We start from the raw sequence: 11683 nt of genomic DNA, 5'->3' as shown, positions 1-11683 counted from the left end.
CCTCGGCAAAGGCATAAATTCTAAAAACAAGTTCTGGTTTCACTGGCCCAGAGTAAAAAAAATTATAATAAGGAAATATCAGTAGTAATAACCAATCTAACCAAGATGCTAACATGCACTATGAAGTTGTTCTTGGTTCCCAATATACCTTCTCTTTGGCATTACATATTTTTATCCTTAGGCCAGTATACAGGCTAGAAGTCCATGTGTAGTATTGGATAAGATGATACATGATTAAAAGCATAACAGGCATAAGCAGAGACCAATCATGTTATGTTTATTTCTATAAAGAGTAGCAAAGTGCATACAGATGTACAAGTAAAATAGTCGATAATGTAAAACAAAAAATAATAAATGCTTGATTCTTTATAAAACACATTCTGCTTACATATACACAATTACATTCAGTTAGCAACTATAAATGCTCATACTTTGTTAAAGTACAATGTATATACAGGAAAATATTTGCGGTGTGCATGTCCAGATAATGGATGTGCCAAAGACTGAACTGTATGCAATTAGAAAGTGGAAGTACAAGAAATGAGAAATCAGAGGACCCCCCAATGGTAACGCCAATTTACTACATAAGTAAATTTGGCAGGGTACCTAGAAGGCCTGGTGAATAGCAGAGGCTCAGAATTTCCAGAAAGTTATCATCTAAGTGTTCAACTGCTACAGCCTAGACATACAACATGTGCAAGTGTCTAGCTACTTGGAAGTAGTGTCAAAACTACTAAACCGCATGTACTGATTCTTTTACGTTGTTGGGTGAACTAATATAAGCCATGTGCTCATTCCAATGAACTGTATGGTGAGTGCCCCAAAACTCAAACTTTATTTATGCAGTGCACAGTTCATGATAAAGTTCCCTGATCTATGTACATTAAACCTTTTGCTGTACAACTTTAATCACCAAGCACTGCTCTTTTCTGCTGGCTTTGCTAAGCGACAGAGTATCCATTACTTTGGAAAATGTTTACTACTATTCAGTTTAATAACCAGATGGCAAAACTGTACCAAAAGACAGTGTTAGGCGAAGAATGTGGAGAAGCACAATAGATATAAGCAAAGTGACTGGTCTTGTCTATATGCTAGTCTGATATCCAAACTTGTTGGTGAACAGAAGACCAATGCTTATCAAGAGAGTCTGAATGGATAAGAAATAAAGCCTCCGACAGCTAGAATAAATTCTACAAAATTGATGGATGAAAATGTAGCAAAATAGGTTACAACAAAACAGCTATTCTTGGATGACATGCCAGCTAGTTTTCTTCTGTTCAGATTTACATCCAACAGAATATTCCCAGATAATAGTAGATATTGTTTTCTCTTTTCAGCGATATTAATGGTTGCGTTATATAAATCACATGATATTTATCATTCTTTCAAGGAACTGAGCATGAATTAAATTCTCTCATTTTAAGTATGCTAAATCTACTCCCAGAGAGCAACCAATCAAATTTGCTAATACAGGACACCAGAAAGTGAATGAGCTGCCCAGAAAAGTGGGAACGTGCATATTACACAAAGGATCAAGCAAGATCATAGATTGAGTTGTTCAATGTCTACTTTCTTAGAAAATAACCCGTAAAGAATAAGAAGAGCTAAACAGTTTGAGATGTCTTTTGTGTTGTCCATGGAGAAACAAGTCTTTTACGTTCAGCAGGTAAATATTAGTGAAAATCCTGCTCAGTAAACAAATATGAAACTGAAATTGACTTAAAGCTGAAGTTCTGAGAAGGCCTGAGTGAGTGGAGGAGATTGTAGAATTAATAAGCCACTGGAGTTTGTTGATTGCAGACCTTCCCACATTTACAACATAATGCAGAGGCTTGCAAATGAGACTCCATCGGATTTAATTTGGGCTGAAAGCCATTTGTACAATGATCACTCATGTTTTGGCAAAAAACGAAATAAAAATGACTACACCAAAGTGTGGATACCCAGGCTTCTTTAGGTGTGTGTGGTCTAGAAAAACTGTAGGACAAAGGTTTTGCTCGGATGGAAGAAAGGTTAATATTGTGTGGTCAGGACAACATTTTCTATGAATTCAAATATCTAAAATAGGAAACAATACCTTCCTTGGTACGTGAGAACAATGTGATTGTTTGCAAGTGGTATCTTGTTAATATGTATGCAGTTCTGCCATCACTAATTTTATTTTTATATCAGTCACAGATTAGGAGAGCTTCGTTACACTTTCTATTAGAGCAGCAGCACTACTTTTTGGTAAACCGTTCTATATAGACAATGATGCCTATGTAACTGTAATACATGGACACTTGAGTTTTAATTTTTGTTTAGTAATGCATTCTATTTTAAAATTGTAAAAAATAATGTGGTTCTCACTCCCATAATTCAACTAGAAGGTACCCCTGAAAAAAACGAAACATCTGAAGAAATAGACACTTCTATAAAAAGAATGTATCTGATATACTGAAGCACATGAATGTTTTTATTAGTGTAAGTTGTTCCAGCAGAAAACAAACAATATGGGTGTATTTTAATAGCCAGTAGTTACGAGATTTGCTAAATAGATATATAAACTATAGCCTAATTTTGAGTAAACGAGCATACTACTGCTTTCATATTTGGTATTTATTCCTGATCAAATATTTCTGGGGTAGAAACGTGTGTATTGGAAAGTCATCCATCATTCAAATATACATTGTTAATTTACTAAAGATAGATCAGTGTTTAATCACACCAATTGTGGACTTGTAACGTTTACTTCCAAAGAGAGACAAGTTAACAGACCATATATACATTCAAGAAAACTAACCGTGTTCTCAGAGTTTGGGTTCCTGGGCCTAAATTTAAGTAGGTAATATATTCTTAAATTTGCTCCATGTCAACAAATGTAAACTTTTCCATTTAGTTCTATGTGTAGAACCACATAGCGAATCACATTTTCAAAATCTTAATTGAGTTCTGAAGATTACTTACATTTTCAAGGGAATATGCTATGTTTTATTGCACTAAAAACTTAACCAGGTTAATGAGGTTTGAGGAATCAATCTCTCAACGGGTGGCCAAAAGGAATTATTTCTAGGAAACTATTTACATTTTGGATGTTTATAAAAGCAATATTTCTCCTATGGAGTTGTTGCTTGTACAACTAGACTATACAGGGTATAAATGAGTACATTTTTATTTATTTAATACCATGATATAGCAAAAAAAGAGGTGTTGGCTTTGTAATGTTCTTCTATTTCAGGTATTCATTGCAACAAACCTAAATGAGAACGAAGGATTTTGTTTCTGAAATCATTATTATTAAACATTTGCTGGAATCTAAGAAATAATTAGCTCTTCCTGCAATATGAAAAATTATTTAATGAGGGGATCATCTTATCTGACACAGATAGAAGGTTTGGGCAAACTATTTTAAAAGTTACATTTATATTTAATGTAATAGTAACATTAACAACAAATAAAACAAGATAGGTCACAGTAGACTATGGCAGTCTAGGAACCATCAAATGACTTTGCATTTGCATATAAAACACATAAAGCATCAACTGTACAAAACATTTATCTATATTTTATTTATTATGTCCTCAAATCCTTCAATGAGGTTCTGAAAGGTGGTCCGACTGGCTGGATTTTGCTCCCAACACTTCCTCATTAGCTGATAAACCTGTTAACGTGACAAACAGATGACAATTAGGCGTGGGTGTTAAAAACATGCCTCAGTGTTAAAACACAAATTAGCTTATACTCATTTACAAGCATATATATACATACATACACACATATATATTACCTACTGGCGGTCGCCAGTAGGTAGTTATAGTTAGGACCCTGTTTCCATAGGAAATCCGCAACATTCTATTTTGAATAACTTTGGCGCCGGTCGACGAATCCTCGCAAATTTTTCAAAATAGGTGGGGCGCTACGCTCCGCTCCTACCCTGAAAGTCTCGGGGGGATTCGTCAAGCGGGGGCTGAGAAAAAAGGGGGGTCCCAAAACGCGTTTTCCCCATGCATTTTTCCATAGGACCTTTAGACACAGCTACAGCCCGAACGGCTGAACAGAATTACTTGAAATTTGGCAGAGAGGTAGCCATAAGGTCAAGGAAGTGCCTTTTGTAGGTTTGGTGTAAATCTGTTCAGTATTTCCTGAGAAAATAGCATTTAAAAGCATATATATATGTGGGCGGAGCCTAACCACACATCTCATCCTGAGATCTGATTGGCTGTCAGCACTTCATCCAAGAAGTGTTGGCAGCCATCTTGGGACCAATATACATGATAGCACCTCATTAAAAAGCATTGCAGTTAATAGAAGGTTTTAAGACTTTAGTTACATTATAAATCATTTGTTGATGGTACCATACTCATTTTAGGAATTGTGGTATGTTCTAAGGTGATTTTACCATGTGAAAAAGCCTTCTGCTGGGATATCATGATTGAGAGAAAAATATTTTCTCATGCTTTTACCACAGAGGTTTGGAAGGTGATCTATAGGCTAAACTGAGAGCTTATTTTCTGTAAATTCACATTATCTTTCTCAGTCATGTGAGAATGAAGTCTGACATTCTCAGTAAAACATGTACATCCAACAAGGGCAGAGACTGTCAGTTGATTCCTTTGTGTTCTACTGCAGCTTCCCAGAGTGTTCCAAAGAACTACTAGAGCGCTAACAGTCCTACTTATGATAAACGTATGGCACACCTGAAGCCATCTTGCTTGGATTAAAGTGGTAACTCTTAAAACATTTAATTTAAAAAGGAACAAAATGAGGGGGTTCATTTTTCCATAAAAAGTATGATTAGTGCTGCAGAAAGAAAAATTAGGGCACATTTTGAGTGACTTCTCAAATCCTCTTCTATTTCATTAAAAAATTCTGACATGCAGACTGAAACATGCACTTTCAATACCAGCAGCAGTTTTCCCTGGTGAGCAGTAGCTTTACTACAGTGATCTAATGAGCAAAAAGAGTGCTAACATTCTGAATTTATGGCAAATGTGTGACACATCTGAATGCCTTCTTGATGGAATCAAAGTAAAAAACTGAAAGTATTTCCTACTGAGGAGACTGCAGTAAATGAGGAAATTAGGAAACTTCATAACAAATAAGTCTCCCAAGATGGCCACCAGAGACAAAAGAGCCCAAATGTAGCCCAAATATCACCCAGATGTAGCCCAAGTATAGCCCAATGACAGAATGTCCCAGAATGTTCTTAAAAACAACTAGAGCGCTTACTGTCTTCATTATGACAAAAGTATGGCACACCTGAAGCCATCTTGATTGGAATAAACTGGTAACACTTAAAACATTTAATTTAAAAAGGAACACAATGAGGAGGTTCATTTTGCCATAGAAATTATGATTAATGCTGAAGAAAGAAAATGAGGGCACATTTTGAGTGACTTCTCAAATCCTCTTCTATTTCATTAAAAAATTCTGACATGCAGACTGAAACATGCACTTTTAATACCAGGAGCAGACTTCCATGGTGCAGTAGTTTTACTACAGTGATCTAATGAGCAACTAGAGTGCTAACATTCTGAATTTATGGCAAATGTGTGACATATCTGAATACCTTCATGATGGAATCAAAGTAAAAAACTGAAAGCATTTCCTACTGAGGAGACTGCAGTACATGAGGAAATTAGGAAACTTCATAACAAATAAATCTCCCAAGATGGCCACCGGAGACAAAAGAGCCCAAATGTAGCCCAAAATCACCCAGATGTAGCCCAAATATAGCCCAATGACAGAAGTGTGCAAAACACTTATTATTTTGTGTTTTTGCAGTGTTATATAGTGCAGACTTGTCAGGTATTGGAGTGCTTTACATGAGCATTGGTTACATCACACAAGAACAAATTCATTTTGGTTGTAGACATGGGGAGACTAAGTGATTTGACCAGAATCACAGAATGTCGAGCTGAAGCAGAAACTTCAACCTGGTTCCCCAGTTGCAAAGTCTGCAGTTCTGGAAGTAACACCACATCCTCTCCCCTAAGTGCAACATTTAATCAAGTGGTCAACTGGATAAAAAACATAAAGATAACAAATAATTTAAAAGTGCTTTGTCGCTATTTGAAAACTCAGAAAATATGTCCTTATTTTAGTCTTTTAGAGCACTAACCATAATTTTGATGCCAATAAGACCCTCTCATATATGTAATTTCTAAAGGAAATGCTCTAGGTATTACAGTTTTGATTACATCAAGATGATGTCAGGCGTTCCACACTTTTGTAATAAATATAGAATGTTAGCAATCTAGTTGTTCATTAGGATACTGTTGAGAGGCAGAGGCCAGGGGCACAGACTCTGAAAATTGAAGGCAGGTAGGAGGGTGCAAAGGCAACAATTTAACCACACTGAGCAGGCAGGAAGGGCCGTGGAAGCACAACAGACTATGGAGGGCAGTGGAAAGGGGGGCAGGGGCAACAAACCAACAATACAGGACTTGCAAGAGAGGCTGTTGGAGGGAAGATCTATTACGGGTCAAGGAAGCTAGGGGCGGTCCCCAGATCCCCGGGAGCCACCACAGAACTGAGCAGGAGAGTGAGTCAGGGACAAAAGGGGCACCTTAATTTGAGCCGGGGTGCCTAGGAACGCTTGCTCCAAAAATGAAGAAAACAGACATATGAGACATGGAATTGGAGGCAGAATACAATGGCAGTTTAATGAGAAGATGCAACTTCACAGAAACCGCAGAATAGAGATATAAAGTACAAAATACAGAATCCAGATAATCATACAGCTGTCATGATATTCTCTGTATCTCAATTAATGTACTGACAGAGAGAGAGAGAAAACACATCTATAAATGCATCATGAGAAACAAGTTACACCAAGGAAAATGTTACCTAGGAACACTCACGTTTACTCTTAGAGCAAGCATTCCTGCAATTACAATACAAAATCTTTTAAATGCAAAAGTAAAGAGAACAATGGTTAAACATAACATGACATTTCATATAGGTAAAATAGAATAAGATACTTCAAGCAAAGCAGAGCAAGACATTTTAAGCAAAGGAAGACAAGAGCTCCCAGCTCTTGGGGAAAACCTGCACTGCCTGTTAACCTACATACAGACGGCGAGGTAGTCCGTCGATATCTGTGGGTGCTCCCTTTTTATATCATTTTGTGGGCTCCTTTGCACGCTACATCTACCTACGTATGCTACCCAAAAGCTTCGTCTGCAGATTTTACCAGACATTTCGTCATTTACCCACTTAATGCTGACAATGGACTGGGTGAAAAGGTCAGTCTCTCAGGCCAATCGCTTATCGTAAGTTCCATAGAGCAAGCAGAAAATAATGGGTATTGTACGGGAATTCAATATATTCATGTATAAAATCTCATCAGTTCTCCTAACTTGACGCTCTGCGGTTGCCACTTCCTTAAAAGCGGGAAACCTGCCCAGGAAGCAAGTACCAGTCCAGGATGCAGCCTACTGTATGTCGACAGCTTCAGGGGGATGTTGAACTTTGATACCGAGCACGGAGCACTCGGGTAGGGTGGGGGCTACTAGTTTGGAGCAGAAGGCCTCGCAGACCTGCCTTCAGACTGATATACACTAAAATTGCAGAGCTATGGTCAATTTAACAAAGAGGCCTACATATTGAACAGAAGGGCCTACACAGGGGTTTTATGCTGGCTGAGTGGTAAGGATGTCTCAGGATAATTATATAGCAACACAGGACCCGCTGGTCAATTTAATACGGCCTACAAATGCAGCTGGCAGGGCAAGGACAAGGGTCTCATACTTCAGGTGTGGACAGAACGGGCCAGGGGGCCCCTGTGATACAAAATCTACCCTCCTTCAAGGCTGTGGCAATGTAATAGACCATTGTGGGCAGAAGGAAGAGGCAATGGTAGTACAACCATACATGCCAACAGACCCGATTCAGCCAGGAAACGTCCAATGTTTTTAAGCTCAAATGGGCTTTATTTGATCTGTCTCCTGTCTACAATATCCTCTTTTTCAATGTAACTCAAAGGGGAAAATCAATACCCCAGTTTTTTTTCAAAATCTCCCTCTTACCAAGTTCAAAATGTTCGCAAGTATGGTACATTGGATCATGGAAGGAAATGGGATAGGGACATGGACTTGGATAACAGAGGACAGGAGGCACATGGAGAGGTGCACCAAACTGACCCTGCAGGGCAGGCATCAGGGTTTGCAGCAGCACAATACACCACACAGGGCATGCAGGACGGGAGTGCAGCACAACAATCCATAGAAAGCAAGAGGGAGGGGACAGGACCATGCACATGGACAACAGAGAACAGAGGGGCAAGAGGCAATGGTAGCTAGCTGACCATAATGGACAGACAGGAGAGAAAGCTGCAGCATAACAGACCATAAAGGGCAGGAGGGACGGATCAGGGGCATTACAATGGAACAGACAAGCCAGGAGGGAGGGAGTAGGGCTGGGGGCAAGGGGGCAGGGCAGGAGCAGCAAGATAGCCATGGAGGTCAGGCAGGATGGGCACTAGAAGCAAGACACACCATGAAGAGCAACAGTGAGACTGTGATGGCATACACACAGACCATGGAGGGAAGGTGGGAGGGGGTCAGGGGCAGCTAACTGACCACACAGGGAAGGTGGGAGGGGCCATGGCAGCACAGAAGACCATGCATGGCAAGTGGGAGGGTTAGTGGCAGCACAATGGCTATGATGGGCAAGAAGGAGGGTGGAGGGGCATGCACAAAGGACGATGGAGGATAGAAGGGAGGGTCAGGACCTGTGCACAGACAAGAAAGTTCAGGGGAAGGGACCTCACAACAGACCACACGGGGCAGGCAGGAGGAGCAGTTGCAGCACAACAGACCAGGGAGGGCAGAAGGGTGTGGCAGTACAATGGACCATGTAGGACAGGAGGAAGAGGATAGGGGCATGGCATGTGGACAGGCAGGGTGGAGGTGGCAGGGACAGGTTACAGTCATCTGACAATGCTAGGCAGGTGGGAGGGGAGTGGCAGCTCAACAGAACACTCAGAGTAGATAGGAGTGGCAGGTCCATGGGACATGGTGGGCAAAAAGGATGGAGCAGGGGCATGCACAAAGACATCGGAGGGCAGGGGGAAGGAGAATAGGGGCAGCAAGCTAAGCACAGAATTTAAGCAGGAGGTCAATGATGGGGCATAGAATTGGGCAATGGAGGGCAGGAGGAGTGGACTGGTACATCATACTAAATTGAGGGCAGTGGCAGCACATCAGACCATGCATGGCAGGAGGGAGGAGGCTAGTCCATGGATTCACACAACAGAGGATAGGGAGGAAGGGGATGGGGCAGCAAGCTAACTGTTCTGAGAAGGCGGGTATTAGGAACTTTATTGTTTTTAAAACATTGTGTCTGTGCGAACTACTTAAAATATGAACAAGTATGCAGCATAATCTCACTTTTATTCAGGAAGAAGAGGACGTTTGTGACTGTGACTCCGGGCTCACTTGGCAGAAACACCCCCTGACCCTCCACCCCCTATCGCAAAATGTAATGCCTGTGAAAAGGGTAGGTGAACACAGTGTTATATAGAACATAGTCCTGAGAGCACGATTGAAAATGAAAACTAGATATAGTGTATGGTATAAACTATGCACCAAAAAGTGTGATATAAGATGAACCGGGCGTGAAATATAATATGCAATACATTGTGCGCAATGACAGATTCATTGGAGAGTGCGAGATAGCACAGGCACTAGCGCGTGCTATGCGATATGCGCCTTGGAGTGTAATATGCACAGGGCAGTGTTGTGTAACCTAACTAGTCTTTAAAGTTGTAATATAAAATATGTGCTGGGGAGTGTAACGTTGCATATGCACTGTGACAAAGATATGGATCCCAGATTGTAATATGTATGGCATAGCACTGTGCGTTATAACATAGGCATCGAGGAAGGCACGTTAGATGGGGCAATATAACCCGTGCGAAGACAAGTGTGGCATGACATATTCACGGGGTGGTGTTACAGTGCACATGGGCTAGAGAGTGTCATAGCATATGCACTAGCTAGTGGAATACAACACAGAGGTGTGTGGCACTCGGCAGGCAATGGTGGGTGTAACACAGCATTGGGCTCTGTCAGGAGCGCCCTGTGACTCTCAAGTGATGTTCGTCCCCTTTCCAGAGAGTCAAATAAAAAGTATTACACATCCGGATGTGTGTTTTATTAACCGTGAGGGGGGTTTCTTGCATAGTTTTGGTCGAATTTTTGTCGAATCCCCTTTGAATGGCTTGGTGTGCATGTGTATTAAATGTGCCCGTCAATAGCTACCCATGTTTGTATAAATAAACGACAAGGGTGTCTACCGGGATTAGGCACGGTAGGGCATCAGACATGTCAGAGCTTCACTAGTGGTGTAAATACATTCCACGTGGATTCATTGCATGCATAGTCGCCTTTTAATGAATATCACGCAAATCGTCATGGTGATAGGTACGTACGGTTTGTCCAGCATGTCCTAGGTGTGTCTATAAATATATATTTTTTAAAAATAATAAAAAACAGTGGCCGGCCCTGGGGATTGGGGTCAAAAAAATATAATTAGGAGACTGGCCCTGGGGGATGGGGTCATCAGGGCCAATAAATTAGAATAAGAAGGGGAACCAAACAGCCCCCTTCTTAAAAAACTAAAATAAATAAAAGACTGGCATCGTGCCGTAGGCCATGCCCCCTCCGTGCAGCACTCTGCAAACGCGCCCCCAACAGGCATCTCCAGTATGCGCCAGGGAGCTGCGCTGCAGCCAGTTGTTCTGAGGCCAAGCCCCTTTTTACACCTCTCTGCAACGCAGCTCTGTGGCGCTTACTGGAGGTACCTAGTGGTCTAGTTTGACCCTAGGGACCCTTAGGATTCAAGGGGACTTAATCTCTCAACTTAGAACAGCCACAGGGCGCGTTTACACAGTGGTGAAGGGAGGGACGGGGCCTGAGGTGACGTGTGCAAACACGCACTATGGCACGTTTTAAATTGGGGATATAATTTCCCTTCAATACTGAGGGCCCCTGGGGGCTAACTAGCCCACCAAGTGCTTCCAGTAAGCGCCACTGAGCTGCATTGCAGAGAGGTGGTCCAGGCCGTGCCACTTTTTACACCTCTCTGCAACGCAGCTCTGTGGCACTTACTGGAGGTACCTAGTGAGCTAGTTGGACCCTAGGGACCCTCAGGATTCAAATGAACTTAATCTCCCAACTAAAAATGGACACAGGGCTTGTTTACACAGTGGTGAAGGGAGGGGACGGGGCCTGAGTTAACGTGTGCAAAAACGCCCTGTGGCCTGTTTTAAGAGGTAGTTTTAATCCCCATGCCCTATTATATACTAGGGGCTTACAGAGGAGGTCATGCTAATCACAGGGGGACCCCAACGCATAATGTTCTCTAGTGTATGTAGGTGTTTTCACTGTATTCTAAGTGTCTTTTAACATAGCACTGGCTCTAGGACTGGTTAGTCAGACTCAGTTACCACCAGTATCCGTCTGAAAAAGTTGAGGGTACAGGATGATTTTGCAACAAGGCTTCTTTCTGCTCTTCTTTTTGTTCTTTCTGCACGTTATCCTTCTTCCTGCACTTATCTTCGTATTTGAGGACTTCTGTTGCTTCTTTCTGCACTTCTTTTGTTTCTTTCTGTGCATTTTTTCTTCTTTCTTCACATGTCCTATCTTTGTAGGCATAGTTAGAAATTAGCATTTAAAAAACCTTTGAAATTCACAGAAAA

The 11683-nt window shown here is 41.3% G+C and overlaps 1 protein-coding gene across 5 annotated transcripts in view; it reads right to left on the bottom strand.

The window, feature by feature from the left end:
• Positions 1-256: 256 nt before the first annotated feature.
• JAK1 (Janus kinase 1) overlaps positions 257-11683 on the bottom strand; it is a 647675-nt gene continuing 636248 nt past the window's right edge. For all 5 annotated transcript variants that reach the window (XM_085602371.1, XM_085602373.1, XM_085602374.1 and 2 more), the window contains one exon: positions 257-3640. In XM_085602371.1, coding sequence (XP_085458497.1) covers positions 3539-3640 — 102 coding nt within the window. In that variant the 3' untranslated portion in view covers positions 257-3538. The remainder of the gene's footprint in view (positions 3641-11683) is intronic.

This window comes from Triturus cristatus, chromosome 4_2, assembly GCF_964204655.1.
Source record: "Triturus cristatus chromosome 4_2, aTriCri1.1, whole genome shotgun sequence".
Taxonomy (NCBI): domain Eukaryota; kingdom Metazoa; phylum Chordata; class Amphibia; order Caudata; family Salamandridae; genus Triturus; species Triturus cristatus.
The sequence above is the reverse complement of the archived record's forward strand: the minus strand, read 5'-3'. Positions and strand labels throughout refer to the sequence as shown.